We start from the raw sequence: 21305 nt of genomic DNA, 5'->3' as shown, positions 1-21305 counted from the left end.
GCAATGAGGAAATTAAATATGAATAAATTATATTGCAGAGTATTTTAAAATTAAAATGTTAACCATGCATTAATAGTACATGACTTTTTATGGCAGGAGTGTTTAAACTTCACTGAGACACTGAATCTGCAGCAAAGTTAGCGGGTATGGCTGTCAGAGAGGGAGAGGTTACACGTGCACAAAGCCACAAAATGGATTTGAAATGCAAGAGGTACGTTTATTAGGCTGCCTGACACTGATGAGTAGAACCAAATAAGCATACCATACTTTGTTCGTGGTCATTTTTGCAAGAGTTATATAACACTGCAAAGCCTAACCGTAGTGTCCTGTTCATGGGCCCTCATCGGTAAAAACACTGGCCAGTTTTTTCAAGCTTGGGTTCTTAATGTTAGGCACCTAAACTCATGTTTAGACATTTAAACAAATGCCTTGATTTTCAGAGGTGCTGAAACATCCAAGAGAGTTCTACGTATTCAGCTCCTCTGAAAATCAGGTCTCTTATTTAGGTGCCCAAATATGGATTTATGTACTCACCTTTAGGTGAACTTAACCTATAATTTAACCTATAATGTCTAACTCTTGTACTGGGGTAGTGTGAGTGACATCACAGAAGCCTCAAAAGGCATTTTTCTATGGTTTCCACCAAAAGGAAGACTAAATACTGTGTTTTTGAAAGAGAACCTATGATTCTACACAAAAGGTTGTATCATAATAAAACTCCTGTTAATTTGAAGCTAATTTTTATAGCATTTTCCATTACCATTATAACACTGGCAACCAGCAAAGGCCAGAACCAGATCTGTCATTTACAGGCTTTTTTTATATTAAATTTCCTCTTTCTTTTTTTCGTGACACTGAAAACCTGCCACACCAAACAGTAGCACTAAAGACTCCAGTGTTACCAATCGAGTATTCCTATAAATGTTAGGTACAGAAAGGGAATCTGTACTGTGCCAGCATATGCTGGGTTTTAGTAGCACAACAGTGAACCAGAAGGAACACTGAGGCAGGGTAGTAAGTCAAAGAGCAGTAGTAACCATCCAAAATAGCTGAGTAACATGGAGGATGATGGTTGTTCCAGCTATCTGATAAGGACCAAAACTCTGTTAGTTGTTAATGATTACGTCTATCATTTGGGGTAGGGCTGGTGGTAGTGGTGTCTGGTTAGGGAGAAACTTAAAATATGAAGGCATAATTTATAGTCTACTCTATTGCTCCATGGTGAAAATTATGTTCCTTCCTCTGTGGGGCAGAAAGGGGGCAGAACTGGTGCTTTGGTGGAGCCATGCAGTGATGCAGGCACCTTGGGTGGCTCACACCTCAGCTCTGTAGGGCTTTTGTGCCATTGTGTGGGGAGCAGAACCACATGTCTTCCATCACTGTCTTCCTATTGGGGTGCCTTAAGGCAGGCTGGGGAGAATGCTGCAGACTCAGTCAGGGCTACAGTAGTGATCCTGAAATGGCTTCCCATCCTGAGGGGGAAAGGGGAAACGAATCTGAGCTGTGTGCCAAATGGGAGGACTTGGATCATTTACTGGATAACCAACAGCCATATATGCTCAGAGACAGTAATTGCCTCCACAGCTCCCAGTACACAGTGTGTGTGTGTAGAAAATGACCAAACCTTTACACAGGGCAAACCAATAAGATTAAAATGTTGGACAGCTCCAAATGATACATCAGAATCTGGTTTACAGTTGCTGGTGACACCAGTGTTTGCTAACCTGAGTTAAGTCAACTTTTATGAAGCAGTCGGGAGTATAACAAAAACCATTTCAAACTTTATTTTGAAAGAATCTCAAGCATTTGGGAACTGGTCATGTTCTGTTCATTGCAGCAGATGGCATTCCATTTGGTATTTTTTAGCTTTAGTTTGCAGCTCAAAATTTTGTTTCTAGGGGAGTTGGGTAAATTAACCTATTTATATCTCTAACATACCATGGTCCTGATCCAAAGTTCACCGAAGTCAATGGAAACTATGCCATTAGCTTCAATCAATTTTGGATCAGATTGTAGGTCTGCTGTTCTGACATAGCATTTCAGGATCTCTTCTAATGAGGAGTACAATCCAGTCCTTAATGTCTGTATAGAGAATTTCCTCGCTGAAGGAGAAAAATTCTCTAATATTTCTACATGGGCTAGTAGTTAAAGCACAGCACTGTGGAATCAAGAGAGTAGGATTTTACTCCCAGTTCTGCTGCTGGCTTTTTGGGTGACATATCGGACAAATCACTTAATCTCTTGTTGCCTCACTTTCCACATCAGTGAAACTAAGGATAAAAATAATACCTCCCTGGTGTATTTGGGGTTTAATTCATAAAAAGTTGCTATAGCAGTGCTAAGTAAATAATCATTATTATTATTAGTTAATTTTATGGTAGCATCCACAGAGCCCTACATACTTCAGTGGGGCTTCATGCCAGCTCGGGAATCCTGCTGTGTTGATCTCATTGCAGTGTCTGTGCACTGGGGCAATTTTAATTAAATCCTCATAAGCATTTGATTGGTTCAAAACATGGAACCTGTTAATATTTTAAAGATTTACTTAGGCTCCAATATTTATCAAACATAGATTTGTTTTGTTTTTCAACAAAACTTTTCAAACTGTTCATTTCCTAATATAACTTAAGTTACTGATTTTTATTATTTCCCAATGAGTTTGTTGTTGTGCATCATCTGGCATGTATCTGATCACTCAAAAAAATTGATGCACATTAACGAATAGGCTACAGTATGTGTGCACGTATTCCAGTTGTATTATAGCCCTCCTAGTGGCCTTGTATAATAACAATAATGTCCCCTTTATTTTATATACAGGAATATGAGGCATATAACACATCTCAGAACAGCTGACAGAATTAATAATGCAGTAACATTTCTAAAACACATAAGACAAGACAAAAAATCTTAAACATATTTCTCCTACACGTTCACTGCAGTGTCGGGTCACCCCACCAATTACACATCACTAAATACACACACTATGAGTTGCATCATTCTGTCACTGGAGAAAACCCACAGGGAGGACAAGAAATTTCACAAGGTTCCCCTCAGTGAGTCTGTCACATACAACATCTAACAGCTATTTTAGGTATCATAGCTTTCTAGCTGTGTAACCTGCAGTCCACTTCTCGGTGCCAACATACTCTGCTTATTCCTACTGATATTTCTTTATGATGATTCTCCACAGCAGAGAGTGAAGGGTGTCCTCTGCCATTTGGTTTTGTGTCTGACATGACTCACCTATTTCCTGTATGTCTCTGTCATTTCCTTGTGGAGTAAGCCAGATGAGTCACACATCACAGGACTAGATCCTTGAGTTTCCTGGCAAATATTAGATTAGTCTATGATCTATATTTGTATATGCCCAGATGTATTTTAGGCCACAGACTACACTACTCAGTTTTATTTTACCTTGTTACTACCCTAACCAACGCCACCACAAATACACTCCATTTTTCTACTGGACTGCTATGTGGAAGGAGTCCAGAAACACATTGCTTCTCTTCTGCAACATGCATAAAGTATGCCTTAGCATCCAGAGATGTGCTAGATACTGTACAGATTAAATGAAGAGACATGGTCCCTGACCCAAGCATTTTGCATTCTAATATTGGAGATGATACTGTGAGCGATAGCAGCTAATGAGAGCAGGGATTGGGGAAGAAACCACAAGGGTTATGGTGATGTGGTTACAATGCATGCACACCTGGATGGTTTCTCTAAAGTAAAACTTGGTTTTGTCTGTTTAGATCAAATCACCTGTTGTAGAGGGCCTGGAAGAAATGATTGTTTAGGGGAGATTGGAATGAGTAGAAGGTAATGAATTGGTGGACCAGGTTTGGAAAGGGTTTTTGTTGCGTGAGAAAAGGCATGGAGATGATATTGAGAAAAGGAAATCAAGGGGACATTAGGACAGGCATTACTGACGTTCCATTGATTTCAGCAGCATATCAGTGAGACATAACACAGGAGAAACAGCAGTGGGAGTCCAGGACATGTCAAAGTTATAACAGAAAATCATTAAAGCAGCAATGATTTATAGATAAGGCTGAAATGTGGCTCCTGCCAGGAACTCTCCTTGACTGGTCTCTGATGTTTCCAGTGTGCCTAGGAAAACATATCAGAATGGTTCCCCATCCACCTTTTTTGGAGTTTGTGACAGGTTGGTGTGTTCTTACCCTCCTCTTTTGTAACCTCTTGTGCCATGCCCGACCACAGTGGCAGGGTTTCTAATTGTTGCTCTCTCCTCTCTCTCTCTTCCCCCACAAACACATTCTTAGCCACCTCACCCTCCACCTGATTATTTCTCTTTTTTTAAATTTTGATTTCAAAGGGTTTTTTCCTCTTTCCTTTTTTCCATTCCCCTCACCTGATTGAGCCCTATGCTCCTTTCCTCATTCTTCATCAAGTTACATGGTTCTCTTTCTTCTTCTGGTGGGAGGTGTCCAGAATGGAGCTGGAACACATCCTTTGGCAGCTGACCTCTCTGGTGTTGTGAGTGCGAAACAAACTTTGGGTAGGGGAGCTACTTCCTGAGATGGTACCACTATACACTTAAGCTGCTTCTGTGGCAATGGCATTCAGGGTTACTGCAGGTGCAGGGAGGGAAGATGGGTTCCAAGGAGCTCCCCACGGTGCCAAGTCAGAGTGGGTGCAGTTTCCCACACCCACTCCCATACTTGTCTGGCACCACTAATGGAGCCCAGGCCCAAGATGAGAAACACGCTTATGGAAAATTTCAACCTTAACCATGAATTTCTTGGCATTTAAATTATGAATTTTCTTGTCTTGATTGTTTTTCATCAGTGCCATAATTCTTAATGTAAATCTTGGTGCGTGACTTAATAATACATTGTTTTACTTAACTAGTTCAGATAGAGATTTATATGATTATTTCCTGAGTATAAAGTCTTTTTCAATAGGAGGGTTGTGGGGTTTTTGTTTGCTTCCTGTTTGCTAGAATAACAAGTTACTTTATTATTCAACCCGGACTTGCTTCATGCTGTTTTCAATAAGATATTTAATAGATATGTAAATTTAAAAATTAATTTACTGCATACGTTTGGCAGTGTGACTTTTGAACTGACAAAAGTTTGATGGATTGTAAAATTATCCCCCTAAAAATCATCAGACATAGTAAACAGAATTTATCAACCTCTGTTAATTTTACAGCTTTTTCTTCATCTTGTCTTCTGTTAGGATCTCACTTAATATTGATTATAATCAGTGTATTTCTAGAGCCGTAATTCATTCATAGATTAATTAGATTTTAGGTTAATATCCCATCAGAGTATGGGACATGAGCCAGCAGAGTGTTTTCCAGTTGTTACAGAGCTGCAGTAGAGAAACCTTGATTATTGTTCCCATGTGACTTAAACCACCAAGACTAATCACTAATCAAATTCAAACCACATAAAATGGAACATCCTTCATAGCATTTATTTTCTAGCTGGCTTATACTATGAGCTCTTTATTGACACAACCAACTAGACTGAAATATACTTTAAAAATTGCAAGAGTAATTCTCCCCTTACTTAAATCTGGGTATTTTTTCCCAGCCTTGACTGTTCTGATTTTTGTATGTGTGCTGTTCTGTTTTTTGTGTGTGTGCCTTTGTGGCTTCTGCCCCTCCCTTCCTACAAAATTTCTGGGCTAAAGAACAAGTAAATTGGTTGCAGGGAATTTTAAAAAGTGTATGTGAAATATACTTATGTACAGGGTTTGATTGCTGATGGATGAAACATAAGTTTCAATACAGACAGATTGATTCCTGTTTTTGTTTGGTTTCAGTCATTTCTAAAAAATGATCTGATCTTAATGCCAGTTGAAGTGGCAAGAAAAGCCACTGAACCAACATCACTATTTAGGTCTCAGTCTTTCCCTGACCCGTTGTGGATGAACATAAGAATGGCCATGCTGGGTCAAACCAAAGGTCCATCTAGTCCAGTATCGTGTCTACTGACACTGGCCAATGCCAGATGCCTCAGAGGGAATGAACAGAACCAAGTAAACATTAAGTGATCCATCCCCTGTTGCCTATTCCCAGCTTCTGGCAGAGACTAGGGACACCATCCCTGCCCATCCTGGCTAATAGCCATTGATGGACCTATCCTCAATGAATTTATTCTCAGTGCTGCCACTTGAAAACTGATATTTCTACTTCTGCTGCTTCTGCCCCTTTCCCATTGGGTCAGGTGGTGCACTCTGGATGTTCACAGGCTAACAAGAACTAGAGTTTGTTATTTTTGAACCCTGTTATAGTCTTGGCCTTCACAACTTCCTCTGGCAAGGAGTTCCACAGGTTGACTGTGCGTTGCATGAAAAAAAATACTTCCTTTAATTTGTTTTAAACCTGCTACCTCTTAATTTCATTTGGTGGCCCCTAGTTCTTGTGTTATGAGAAGGAGTAAATAACACTTTCTTATTTACTTTCTCCACACCCATCATGATTTTATAGACCTCTAACATATCCTCCCATAACATAACATAGTCGTCTCTTTTCCAAGCTGAAAAGTCCCAGTCTTACTAATCTCTCCTCAATGTTGCCTTTCCATTGCACAGATCAGGACAAGTTTTAAGAGAGTGCATATGCTGAGGGGATACACCTCCATTGAGGTTTTGGTGTAGCCAGTTGGGGGAGATATGGGAACCTGGCCAATGGAACCATGAGTATGCAGACTTTACCTGAACATTGTAACTTTAAGACCTGAGGTGGAGAGGAAGTGAGGAGATTATTGCTCCTATGAACAACCCACACAAAAAGCCTCTTAATTTTGACTTAGTAGTCCTTACTGGCAAATCCTGCTTCCACAAGTGCAGGTGTGAAAGGCCTGCTGGCAGTGAAACCAGTGTAATTCTGCTGCCCAAGGAAGGTAGGATTTGTTAGGGAAGCCGTGTTGTATATGCATACTGCCTGTATGACATGGAGTCTCATTCTGCAGCGGTTTCCTGTGCAGCAGTACACAAGAAGGTGTTTGGAAATGAAGTAGGGGGAACTGGTGGATATGAACAGACCCTGTGTTCCCTCCCCACTCCCCTTAGACAGAGAGCATGCAAGGACCCTAGAGGCAGTTCCTAGGGTTGCCAGGTGTCTGGTTTTCAACCGGAACACCCAGTCAAAAAGGGACCCTGGCAGCTCTGGTCAGCACTGCTGACTGGGCCATTAAAAGTCCTGTTGGCAGCACTGGCAAGCTCTGTCCCCAGCTCCTGGGAAGCAACCGGCATGTCCCTCCAGCTCCTAGGTGGAGGTGTGGCCATGGGGGCTTCGTGTGCTGCCTCCATCCCGAGCACTGGCTCCACAGTTCCCATTGGCCGGGAACTGCAGCCAATGGGAGCTGCAGGATCAGTGCCTGTGGGCGCACAGAGCCCCCTGGTCGTGCCTCCACCTAGGAGCCAGAGAGACATGTGGCCACTTCCCGGGAGCCGCCTGAGGTAAGTTCCACCCAGAGCCCGAACCCCCTCCTGTACTCCAACCCCCGTCCCAGCCCTGAGCCTCTACTAGGAGCTCACACCTCCTCCCACACCCCAACCTCCTGCCCAGCCCTGAGCCCCCTCCTGCACCCAAACTCCCTTCCGGAGTACACACCCCGCACCCCTCCCAAATCCCATCCCGGAGCCCCCTTCCACATCCTGAATCCCTCATTTCTGGTCCCACCCTGGATCCCTCACCCCCCATCCCAGAGCCTGTACCCCCTCACACATCCCAACCCACTGCCCCAGCCCTGAGCCCCACACTCCGAACCCCTCACCCCAGCTGGGAGCCCCCTTCTGCACTCCAAGCCCCTCATCCCCAGCCCAACCCCAGACACCACACCCCCAGCCAGAGCCCTCACCCTCACCCTCTCCTGCACCCCAACCCAGTGAAAGAGAGCAAGGGTGAGGAAGAGTGAGTGATGGAGTGAGCAGAAGCGGGGCCTTAGAGAAGGGGTGGGGCCTTGGGGCCACAGGCAGGGCAACGGTGTTCGGTTTTCTGCAATTACAAAGTTGGCAACCCTAGCTATTCCAGCAATTTAAATGCAGTATCTCCTGCGAACCGTCTCTACAGCCATGTGAGGAAGGATGTTCTCTTTCTTCCCTTTACAAATCTCCCAACCTAGTCAAGCTACTTGTGCTGGATACTGGGGTGGGGATGTCCCCCTGTGTGTATAAACACCTGCTGCTCTTCATAGCAGGGAGAAGAGGGTTTTTTCGTTGTGCTGACTGCTACTGATGCTGCCACTTGAAAATGCTATTTCTACCTCATCTGCTTCTGCCCTTTTCCCGTTGGGTCAGGTGGTGCACTCTGGGTGTTCACAGGCTAACATGAAGAGAATCTAGTTCAGATGCCCAATAGGGAGGGTTACTAGAGCAGAAAATCATTATCTACCCCCCAGTTACTCTCCACTACTGAGTCTTGAAGGAGACATTGTGCACTGGAATCCCATTTTCCATCAGTACACTGCGTTACTAACTCTGAGACAGTAAGGGACTCGGACATAACTGGAGAGTGAGGGGAGAAATTTCTTTGTAATTACCAAAATAAATAGAAAGTCAAAGGTAGAACATGAAGACAGGCAAGTGTGTGACTAATGCTTATGAAAAATCATTTGAGAACAGGTCAGCCTTATGGAAAGATGACTACTCTCATGGTGAGAGTCATTAAAGATTATATGTTGTATGTGCCTGATCCTGCCTCCATTGGATTCCATGGGAGTTTTGCCATTGGTGTCTATGTGGCAGAATCAGGCTCCCTAAGAGCCGCATTGTGAATTATCTTGTGAAAATAACTTGGTTGTTTGAACTAGTTTTTACAGTTTCATTCCTCATTCTGTTCTAACTGATCTCCAGGTTTTAAAAAGAAATCAATTTTAACAAATGCTAATTTTGGATTAAATAGCCAGGATATCCCCATTTTATCCCTTCCCTGTTTAAACTACCAAACAAACAAACAGACTTTCATGGCATATCCACCTCTACAGAAAAGAACCCTGGATATTTAAATACTGTACATTGAATAAAAAACTGATTAAGAAGGTAAAGAGTAAAAGCATTTAGTTTAAGTGTGCATGGTTTTCACTAAAATGGTGTTCAGTGGGTTATCATTGGCAACGTAAGGCTAACGTTTAGAGGCAGTATTAAACTTTATATGGTTTTGTAGAGTAAGATAACTGTCAGCAACTTAGTTTGGCCTTTCAGTCTGAAATGTTTTACTGTAATTTTTCCCTTTACTAGAAAATCAGAATAATTTTATTACTTAATTCTCCCCATGAGTAACAACAGTAAATTGATTTCTGAAATGCAAAGTTTACCCTGTGTGTCTCGTATTAATTGTCATTCTCTCCAACGCTAAAATCTAAAGTTTCAGCCTCCTTTTCCTTCAATCACAGACTCATCACCAGAATTAAAGAACAAATATTTATTGAAGTTATTGTGATTGTGAAGTGATTGAAGTTAGCAATTGTCTACTGGATTTCTTCCATGAGAAGCAGAATTGGTGATTCCATGTCTGCTGACAGTTTGTGGCCTTGCTTACTCTCTGGAGAAAGCAGGAGTGTTTAGCTTTTTTAACTTCTCTGGTCACAGTTGTCTGGTTGTTGTTATGTTGTTGCTGCCATCTTTTTCTACTAAATTCCACTCAAATTATTCTCTCCTCAACCACTGTCAAACACACTTTGTTCATGTACAGTTCATGCATCCAATAGCCATTATAGAATTGGAAGGGACCTCAAGAGGTCATCTAGTCGAGTCCCCTGCACTCATGGCAGGACTAAGTATTATCTAAACCATTCCTGACAGGTGTTTGTCTAGCCTGCTCTTAAAAATCTCCAGTGATGGAGATTCCACAACCTCCCTAGGCAATTTATTCCAGTGCTTAACTACCCTGACAGTTAGGAAGTTTTTCCTAATATCCAACCTAAACTGCCCTTACTGCAATTTAATACCATTGCTTATTGTACTATCCCCAGAGGTTAAGGAGAACAATATTTCTCCCTCCCCCTTGTAACAACTTTTTCTAAACTTGAAAACTGTTATCACGTCCCCTCTCAGTCATCATATGGTGCCATGGGAAAACAGCCATCCTTATAATACTTTGGCACACCCAGTTTCTTACCTGATCAGGAACATTTCAGAATTTGAAAATCTTGGGTACTAAAAATGGGCAAAACTTTGAGGCAAGAATGAAAGGTTGAGAATATCTAATCTAGTGTATATGTAAACAGTCTGGTGTATCACCAAAGGGATAATATTGCGTGCTAAACTGTGAGGGTAATACTGGTATGTAATTATTGCTGTTATAATGCCTATATTTCTAGGTGCAACATCATACTGGGCACAGTATTCATTTTGAGTAACTGAATCCACTTAATCCCTTCTTAAAAGCAGATATATATCTAGCCATATTATGAAAATTGTGCTTTTAGACACATAAAGCTCTATTCACTAGGCAGTGTCTTTTACTTTCCACATCATACGAGAATTCAAACCATCGATAATACAGCTCTCAGCTCCACAGCAAGCTATTTATTCATCAATAGCCATTTTGTCCAGGTCTGCAGGTGTGAGTCATGCAGAACTCATGCTAATGAGCTTTATTTCCCCTTAGGTAATTTATTTACAATTTAGAAGGGCCAAAAATATTCTCCTTGTCACGAAAAATTAAATATTTATGTAGAACGTTACTCCCCTGTCCTAGAAATGGCATGCAAGTTTCTGGTTCTGTTGACAGTATCATCAAGCTACACATAATACCATATGTAGATTACTTTCACCTAAGTGTATATTGTTTTCTCATAAAATGATGAACAGATCAATAATTTCACAAATACTCTATGTCAAAGCAATTTTTCCTGGAGGCAGGAAATAGAAGGCTTCTTTATTATTTATCTTGAAAGTCTGATGGGGTTCCTTTGAGAAGGTCATTGTCTGCTACAGCAAAATAATCATGGGATTTCTGTTCAAGCAGGAAAAAGAAAAATGATTCATTATTTCAAAAATTATTTTACCGTCCGTCTAGAAAATAGATGAAAGTCTCTGACAGTATATAAGGGAGAACAAGGCTTAACTTATTATTTAAGGTTACACTTTAAAGAGAAAAAAGTTCAAACATTACATTTTTAGCTCTGCTGTAATATAACAGAGGTCATGCAGTTACAGCTTTCACCTTTGTAGTTTCCTGGATGTGATTGTACCACTATTTTCACCGTAGAGCTTTACCTGTCCACCTAATGTTCTCATCCATTTGGCTAAATGAGATCTGGAGACTGTTCACTTTCTGTTGAGAAACTACCACTGCATTCTGTCCCTTTCTGTCTGTCTAATGGAAAACTACTGTACCTCAGCTCAAAGCTATACTGAACCTTTTCATACCACGCTTGGCTCTGCAACACAAAATGCTACGGCCCTGAACCCGATCTCACTTACCAGGGTGTTACAGTAGTGTGACTCCATCGACGTCAGTGGAGTTACTTCTGATTTACATCAGTGTAACTTTGATCAGAATCCAGCCCTGTGTCTGCAAAACGCCTTTTTTATAAGAGGACACTGCATATATATTAAAGGTGTCCTACTGAGCATGCAATATGGTAGTTTGTAACAAATACAGTAGTGCATCTGTGTCTTTTACTGCTTAATCCTAGTGTGTAATAAATGCAAAGCAGTTATTTTAACAACTACGGGACATCTAGATTGATAAAACTCTGAATTTAAAATGATAAAACAGTTACAGACTGTGAGATCAATATGACCTTGGATACACACAGGCGAAGTAACTTATGGAATTAAAAAATGTAAAAAGCTAGAAAATTGTTTTGCCTTGTGGTGTAGTTTTAAATAATAATTTTTAAAAAAAAATTAAAAGCAAGCATACTTGATATCTCCTATTAGGGATTAGATCTGAAATGAAAGACCTTGAGTTATACAATTAAGTATTGATTTTGTTGATCTATATTTAATTCTCATAGCAATTTAGTTGTTTTTACACAGGAGTGTTTTGCAGCTGTACTTCACTTGGAGCAATGTTCCTTTTACTTTTGTGATAATCTAAAAACTAAATTGCTCAGTGCATGCGAGACAAAATTATTTTATTCTAGTGTGTAACTGACCCTGAGCCCCTTAAACTACTGTTTAACTAAACGTAGAAGAATGCAAAATGCATTTACACTACAGTATTTTCCTTGCTAATTTGGGGCTCAGGTGTACCTTACAGGCTCAGTCTGGCTAGGAGGCAGTGTCTCGCTACATTACACAATGGTAGCGCCACCAGTATATGGTAGGAATGGACATGCGGCTACAGTCCTTAAGGGGGTTCAGCATGAATTCTCCTCAGCAGCCATAGCTCTGCCGTCACCCCACCCTTCCCTGTCCCTGTTTGCTAGCCCTAGTCCTGGTGCTGTTCAGGTTAGCACTAGGACTGCAATTGTGGCTTGTCCCTGAGCATATCAGACACAAGGAGAAGAGGCTCCTTGCACCACTGCCCACCCATAATCTGGCCCTGTGACTTTTTAATTAGAAAGTGCATCATAAATTCTTTGTTAGTAAAGTAGAAATATTCAATGTGTATGTCCAATTCTTAAAAATGTGCATGTAGGTTAGCTTTGTTTTCTGAATTTGTTGCACTAAGGTATTTTATTACATTAGTTCTGGTCTTAACTAAACCCATTAGAATGTTGCCAACATGAAAAAGTATTCTGATTTATGACTTCAGTATATCTCCATATAGACTCATAGACTTTAAGGTCAGAAGGGAGCATCATGGTCATTTAATCAGACCTCCTGCACATTGCAGGCCACAGAACCTCACCCACCCACCCACTCCTGTAATAGACCCCTAGCCTCTGGCTGAGTTACTGAAGTCCTCAATCATGATTTGAAGACTTCTAGTTACAGAGAATCCACCATTTACGCTAGTTAAAACCTGCAAGTGACCCATGCCCCATGCTGCAGAGGATCAATGTAAATTGCAATCAATGTAAATTGATTCCTAATTAATGTGTGTAGTATCTGGACTAGATTCTCTCCTCCTCCTCCTCTGGCAACTGTATACCACTCTCAGGTGGTGGCCGCCTAAGGATTCCTGCAGACTGGGGGAGCACTCAGCTGATGTAAAGTGGAAAAGCCATCTCCTGTGGCAATTGCCCCCCCTACACACACACACACACTAATATGGGGTGTTCCTGGGGTGGAGCATAGCATGCATGCACAACACCAATTCACAACTGTAGTATGGTCCCATTGAGTTCATAGCCAGTTGGCATTAATTAGAGGAGCCTTGAGCCTTGGTGCTGCAGAGGTACCATAAGAATCAAGAAGGCTTAAATTGCTCCCTGATGGCACCTTCTGTACTGATTGTATCTTGGCTCAGGACATAATCTGTACTTGTATTTTCATCTGGGTGAATTTAATGTTTGTGAAAAGGTGCTGAGTTGACCACCTTGAAGGATAGACCAGTCCGTCTACCTCAGAATAGGTATGGCATGGTCAGCAGCAGTTCTCCCCACTGAACCTGCCTTGTGCCTTGGCCCCCAGCAAGGAATCATAGAATCATAGAATATCAGGGTTGGAAGGGACCTCAGGAGGTCATCTAGTCCAACCCCCTGCTCAAAAGCAGGACCCATCCCCAATTAAATCATCCCAGCCAGGGCTTTGTCAAGCCTGACCTTAAAAACTTCCAAGGAAGGAGATTCCACCACCTCCCTAGGCAACGTATTCCAGTGTTTCACCACCCTCCTAGTGAAAAAGTTTTTCCTAATATCCAACCTAAACCTCCCCCACTGCAGCTTGAGACCATTACTCCTTGTCCTGTCCTCTTCCACCACTGAGAATAGTCTAGAACCATCCTCTCTGGAACCACCTCTCAGGTAGTTGAAAGCAGCTACCAAATCCCCCCTCATTCTTCTCTTCCACAGACTAAACAATCCCAGTTCCCTCAGCCTCTCCTCATAAGTCATGTGTTCCAGACCCCTAATCATTTTTGTTGCCCTTCGCTGGACTCTTTCCAATTTATCCACATCCTTCTTGTAGTGTGGGGCCCAAAACTGGACACAGTACTCCAGATGAGGCCTCACCAATGTTGAATAGAGGGGGACGATCACATCCCTCGATCTGCTCGCTATGCCCCTACTTATACATCCCAAAATGCCATTGGCCTTCTTGGCAACAAGGGCACACTGCTCCTGTGGAACCATGTTTTAAATGAGAATGCAGTTCAGTTTCCATTTCCATTCCTCTGCTCATATTGCCAACTGTGGTGATAGGAATGCTTGTTCCCTGACAGTTAGGTTGACCACAGTTAGGTTGACATGTTTCTGATAGTAATGACTTTCAGTCACTACTGACCTGGACCAGATTTGATACGAACTAATATACCATTACCAAATCCCTGAGCCATCCAATTTCCCAATATACTATATCCCACTGAAGGGCCTTATAGTCAGGAGAAGATACTGATTCTTTCATGTGAGAATTGACACTAAAAGTGCATTAGTAAATTAATGACTTAAACATGAGTAAAGCTAACATCTTTGAGGCAAAGTCTGTTCCTTGTTACACCTGTGCTACTCCACTGAAGTCAGTAATAGATCTAAATGCATGTAACTGAGAACAGAATTTGACCAACTATGTCTATAATTTATCAACATATCCTAATAATATTTATTATTTTGTGATTTCCTTTTGTTTCATACAGCAGCTTTTGTAAACTGCCATGAAAACCAAGAAATATAATGTATTCTGTATCCAAATAGTCTATATTTTGTATCCTACTGGTATTCACCTTCCATAACTACTGAATAGGTTGTTAAAGAACAAAGGGGATTCTTTCTTGATAATAAAATAATGCATGTTAGCCTTTACGAAGTGGATATGTAAGTTATTTCATTATCATGCGACAGGAACGGTGCATTGTCTGTAGAGATCCTCACAGAAATTATTGTGCTTAAACCTTTTCTGTGTGGAGGAGTTTTGAATGTAATTGAATTTACTTCCAGAATTATAATTAAGGAAATATCATATTGTAACTTTTTGCCCACATGTATTAAGAATTATATTACATGACTTATTCCAAGGTCAGCATAATGTATTAATATGATATGCAAACACAATTCTCTTGCAAATTAAACTGTGGGGGGAAGTTCTTCTTAATGAATTTGTCTAATACATTAGTATGATTCCCTTAATTGTTCCTACTCCCCCTCCCAAACCTCCCAATTTACATTTCCTTTATATACTTGCTGTTACCTGAAGATTGTCTTAGGAGACTGGGGATATCTGGTGTTTTTCCTTAAAGCTCCAGCTCCTGGAGCAATGGTATGACATGAGAATCTCTCCTCTCTCTTTTCTAAAAATGTTTCTAGCCCTCATGGTTACAGAGTGAGGCTTGTAAACATGAACCCTAATAGCACAAAATCCAGAGACAAATAAAAATAACACAAAACGTATTATTGTTAAAAAAAAAAAAAGGGGGGGAGGGGGCTTTTTTTAAGCCAGTCTCATGATTTTTGGAGTCTGACTCATGATTGTTGACTGCTTGGGGTTGGCAATCCTGAACACTGTTCAAAGGAGAAAGAAACCCAGAAAAGGGGGACATTATGTATCATATGAAATGAAAACCGTACATCAGCAGCAGCTGAAAAGGAAAAGGAAAAAAATATTTTGCATCTCACCCCAACACTATCAATAAATCACACATCTTTGCTCATACAGTATTGTAGTAGTGTGTTAGAGAAAAGAAAACCCAGACCATCTTCTGTCTTTTACCAGATGAAACCATTGACCTTGGCATTAATACGTATATGAAAAGGCAATCATATATCATAAAATATCTTTAACTTATTCCTGAAAACAAATGCCTTTGCCTCAGGTTCAGTCATACACATTAAGTGCGGCAATGATGACCTCCCATTCCTTTTGATCACACGTGTTCCCACTGCCAGGAACACATGAAACACCGTTTCCACCCTTCCTACTTCCCGTTGTAGGAGAGCAGGTACTGTATCCACATAAGACTTATGTGTATCAAATTTAGAATTATGAGCATCCATCCATTGCAGTGTTTACTACGCAGTATATTCAGTTTTCAATGCTGGACACTTCAGTTTCATTTGGTTCAGTGATTTTAGTTAAAATTTGGTGTGGATACCTTTCGTCCCAATAATTTCTTTAGTATAGTTTATTTCCTGTAACCCCCATATTAAATACCTTAACAAGGGTGTGATTATATCGATGTACTATTTTATATTGGACTTGCATGAGGTTATACGCTATTGAGGTTCCAGGTACATAGAATATACTAGTCAGCTAACTGCGTGTCCACCCCTGTGACTTACACTGTCTTTCAGCCCAGCCAGAGTTTTTGTTGTTATTTTAACAGTGTACAATATACTATCAGAAATAGCCCTGTGCAGTCAGTCCATACATACATTCTAGCTCTTGTCAGAAAATAAAGGATGAAATCCCCCATTAAAACCAATGGAAGTTTTGCCATTTACATAACAGATCCAGGATTTCACCCAAAACCCCATGTTTATCCCTCCATGTCTATGCCCAAACATCCCCATTTTATTTATCCAAAGCAAAGCTGAAAGTTGGAAGAAAAAAACCCCAAAGAAAAGCCATGTGACTCAAATTAAAAATCAATAGTTCATTTAATAAAATATTTAAGATTTTGCTAGTCTGTAGGATAAAAGGCACTATGTAAGTGTTTTAAAGATGTTACGCATACGGATCATTTCATTCAGCCTACACTGAAATATGGCATCTGTTCTGTGTCAGGTTTCAGAGTAGCAACCATGTTAGTCTGTATTCGCAAAAAGAACAGGAGTACTTGTGGCACCTTAGAGACTAACAAATTTATTTGAGCATAAGCTTTCGTGAGCTACAGCTCACTTCATCGGAAGTAGCTCACGAAAGCTTATGCTCAAATATATTTGTTAGTCTCTAAGGTGCCACAAGTACTCCTGTTCTGTGTCAGTATACACTATACAGCATTGTTTAAGGGAAGGGAAGAACTTCGAAAACTGAAATTACAGGGAATTTTAAGTGGGTGGACTGTCAACTGTAACTTCCAAAATTTGAATTTGTCTGGAATACTGGGGATTACATCCCTCCTCTTTCAGAAAGTACTGTGAGATCAGTGGTAAGGATCACAGTTTTGTCTCATCTAGAAAAATGGCACTTGCAATAATATAATTCCCCCTTGAAATATGTCGGGGCATGCGTTCACTATTGGACCAAAGAGAAGAGTCTCACCTACTGTGTCACCAACATTACTTCTAGTGTCATTTAAAGTTTTCCGAAAGGTTTCATCCAAGTTCTAACCTGGGCAGCCACATTAAGCCTGTAAGATCTAACAAGTTCACAATCTAAGGTGGCATGGCTTCATGCCCCCCCCTTTTTTACATATTTAGCCTTAAAAAATAAGCACCCTCCTTTACCTAATCTGTCTTCCCATTGCCCAAGATCTCTAGGGTTAAATAAACATGGCAGAAAGAAAGCCTGATATATTTTTAACCTTAATATTTTCCACAAACCCTGATGACTAGTTAAAATTGTGTGTTTAATCACTCAGGATCTCCTGGTTCTGGTTGAGCTGTACTCTTGGGTGGGCCTAAACTATCCATCGAAACCAAGTAACACTGTTCTTGGATTGCCAATAGTATATTGATCCAGTCATTGCTGCTTAATACTATTACTAAAAATACGGAATGACCCTAACTGGGATAGCACACCTCATTTACCAATACGTATTTAAAAAACTTGGCTCCCTAGGTCTCCGTGCCCATCAAATGTGGAATGTTATTTTTTGATAATATTATCTGTAATATGAGTTGGTAACATGATAAAAAAAAAAAGACTATGTGAAAGACAGGTCATTTTTATTGAACTTCTCCCTAAACAGCTGATAAACTGGTCTTGAAAAGATCTTTGTAGCCAACAAAGGGATGCAATTACACTTGTTTAATACTACTGTGATTTTTTTTTAATATAATGTGCTAATACATTGTCCAGTGTTTCATTTGGTGCAGTTTCAACAGAATTACAACACTTCCCAAAGTAGATCTAGCCAATATCTGATTGATTCTGGTCTGTGGGGATTGGATCAGTTCAGTGTAATTTCCTCTCTTGTTGCTTTCATTTCTATTAGGGAGGCTTTTGGTTCATGGAAATCGATAACCTTATACATGCAAAATGTTAGGTTATTTTTTAGTAAGTTTCATTTGTGCCTGTATCATACAGAAAATATATTTTCCCCCTCAGAATATGTGCACTGCATGTTAGTTATTTGGCAGACTCCAAAGTCAACTCATAGACAAATATTCATTTACCCTTACAATAAATAAATAAATAGTGACGAGGGAAAATTTAAATTACTATGAAGAGGCTGAAGATATTTTACACATACAAATTCCAGAATCTGCCACTTAAAATGTAAATGGGACTTAACTGTTTTGCAAATTGAGTCCTATTTGTCTCAGCAGAATCATTAAAGCTATGATTTAACCCAAAAATGGGCTTTATTATTCCATTTAATTATACTGGAGGATTTAGGTACAAGCCTCTACCAATTTATTCCTTTAACACTGTGAATGTTGGACAAACAAATATTTGACTATATACGTAGGATAGCTTTATTTTTGTAAGAAATATGTTTCTAATATTTTCCTTACTTATTACAGAAATTGAAACAAGCTGAAAAAACAAGGGAAGATTCTGAGAATAGATTATCTAAAATTTCCCTGGAGTCTCTCAATAAATTTAACAGCAATAATGTCATTTTATTAGAAAAAGAGAAGAATTGTCTGAACAAGGTTGAAGGACAAAAGGAAGAAAATGGAAAGAATGAAGAAGCTTCTTTAAATAGCTCTGATAGTCATGTTGTAGACAATTTAGAATCCTTGAGTGATTCTTTATATGATAGCTTCTCATCCTGTGCCAGCCAAGGCTCTAATGATGTATAAAGAGACTTTCTAGTGGGTTGTGAATGGAGCACTTAACGAACTGAGGGGAAAAAAAGAAAGGAACAACTGCTGAAAAACTTCATCCTAAATTGTTGGATTCACAGCAGGGTATTTCCTGACTTATTTTCATGACACAGCAATAAGGAAAGACAAGACTGCATTTATTGTGATGCATGAGACTGAAAATTGAACACAATAGCTGTTATACAAAATGTCTTAATTTTGCACTTTTATGAATACTTGTACAGAAGTTGTAAAAATTTTTGAAAAAATATATTTGTAGAAAAAAAGCAATAAATATTAAATGGTGCCATGCTCCTGAAATGACAGATTACTAACTTTTAAAAGTTGATGTTAATATTAACAAGCAGAGTTAGTGCATTTTTTAAAGAAAGATTTATAATTGTACTAGTCTTAAAACTGTATGTAGAAACACTGCTTTAACATAAACTTGAGCCCGCCAAATTGTCTGAAATAAACCTTCTTGGACCACATTTTACAACGTACACTTTGTAATTTTTTTTTTATTTTAGTGCAATTTCACATAAGATTCTCCAGGGGTATGTGCATTTTAGTAGGTGTAATTCCTTAACATGTATCTGTTGATACTTCAAGAGGGTTTTGATGTTTGAGACAGTATTGGAATCAAATCCCAGATCCTACTACTACTTGTGCATCTGAGCAGCCCCACTGAGTTCATAAACCATGTGCATAAAAGTGTTTGGAAGATCAGGGTCAAAGTGATTTGCCATTTGACTTCAATGGGAGTTTTGCCTGAGTAAAGGATTGCGGGATCTGGCCTTTATTGCTCACTGCAGTATTTACTTTTATAGTTTACCTACTTCTCCTTCCTCTTTAATCATTTAATATGAATTTCTGAATGTGGTATGTTGATTTTTCCCCTTCAGACCACCTTGGTTTTAACTCCATCTAGGAATCCTGGAAAACTGAAATAAAATTCATATTTGTGATAAACTTTTTTAAACTAAAAAAAAAAAGTTTTTGGTGCTAACTCTTAATTCAACATATCTTTTTCCTATAAAGACTTTATATGTAAGGGGAAGTCTATTTATGTGTATTTTTGCTAGTTGTGAAGTATTTATAACTGCTTTTGTACAGCAATCTATCTGTAAACTAGGTATATTTGGGATATTTCTAGGGTCTACTGTTTCTTTAGCAAATACCTGTTAATCTTTATGATATTGTATGATCAGTGTTATTTTGTTAATACTTTGTGCAATTTGTTACATTTTAATTTTGTTATTTTAAGTAATGATGTCAGATTTAAACTTGCATTGTCTTTTTGAAACTTATTTCTAAATAAAGTTCATATCACATTTATAGGAATGGTTAAAGATATATATTTTCCCAAGGACAAGTCGTCCATGTTGGAGTTAATTGGTTTAATGAGATGGATTTAGGAATTAATTGTCCAAGAAAATATCAAAGAAGAGAGGGGAAGCAAATAAAATAATGTAAAACTATTTTAAAGAACCATCTCTATGATACCATATGCATGCAAAACACTGTGCAAACCATTTCCCTTCTCCAGTCAACTAGCCCTGGGTGCCCCAGAAATAATAAACGTGCAGATGGAATTCAATCATTCAAATGAATTCTCGACATGGCAACTAAAAAGTAATTTAAGCTTAATTCAAACCCCTCTGCTTGCAGACAAGAGTGTGACTGATCAAAGGGAAGCCTGTGGGTTGCCGAAAGATGAGGCTGGGGATGGAGTTGTAATAGGCTGTACAATGAAAACCATCATTTTCCTTCAGCTAGTTCTTCATCTCACAAATGAAGGCCGCAGCGGCTTGCAGGAATGAAAAGCACCGTGATGTGGGGTGGCCCCAGTAGCCTCCACTCGCTTCCACACTGGGCCAGACGAGAGCCAGGCCCCGCACGGCGGGGACAGCCACGGAAACGCTCCTAGCTGCGGCCCGCGTGGCGGCGCCTTTAGGGGGGTGCTGCAGGGAATGGGTCCTGCCCCCGGCAGCGCTTCCCAGGGAGTCAACACGCGCCCACCGTGGCATGGGAAGGACTGTGCGGGGGCACCGCCCCGGGGGGAGGGCGAGCCTCCCCCTGCGCCGAGCGAGCCGCGGGCTGGGTCACAGCTCCGCAAGCCAGCAATGAGCGTGCGCTCGCCTCCCACCCGGCCGAGGCCTCCTGCACCTTCTCGACGGGCACGCTGCTGTGTGCCCCCCGGGCCATTAGCGAGGGCGAGACTAACCCGGACCAACGCCCTGCGGCGGGGGAGCGTCCCTGCAAACAGCGCAGAGGCGCCCCTTCCTCCCACACACACGTGGATGGGTTAAGGGCAGCGCGCCGCCCCCTCCGTTAAAACACAGGTTGGGGGGGGGTTAAGGGCAG

At 40.4% G+C, this 21305-nt stretch overlaps 1 protein-coding gene across 13 annotated transcripts in view; it reads left to right on the top strand.

The window, feature by feature from the left end:
• The window catches only part of NCKAP5 (NCK associated protein 5), a 623444-nt gene extending 603283 nt beyond the window's left edge, over positions 1-20161 (top strand). For 10 of the 13 annotated variants that reach the window (XM_073305277.2, XM_073305278.2, XM_073305290.2 and 7 more), the window contains one exon: positions 18654-20160. In XM_073305277.2, coding sequence (XP_073161378.2) covers positions 18654-18935 — 282 coding nt within the window. In that variant the 3' untranslated portion in view covers positions 18936-20160. Of the gene's footprint in view, positions 1-15838; positions 15965-18653 lie in introns of all 13 variants that reach the window. The other 3 variants (XR_012154214.2, XM_073305284.2, XM_073305293.2) reach the window with 3 other exon arrangements.
• The last annotated feature ends 1144 nt before the right edge of the window (positions 20162-21305 follow it).

This window comes from Lepidochelys kempii, chromosome 11 (assembly GCF_965140285.1).
Source record: "Lepidochelys kempii isolate rLepKem1 chromosome 11, rLepKem1.hap1, whole genome shotgun sequence".
In the NCBI taxonomy this organism is placed as follows: domain Eukaryota; kingdom Metazoa; phylum Chordata; order Testudines; family Cheloniidae; genus Lepidochelys; species Lepidochelys kempii.
This window is presented reverse-complemented; position numbering and strand designations above follow the sequence as displayed.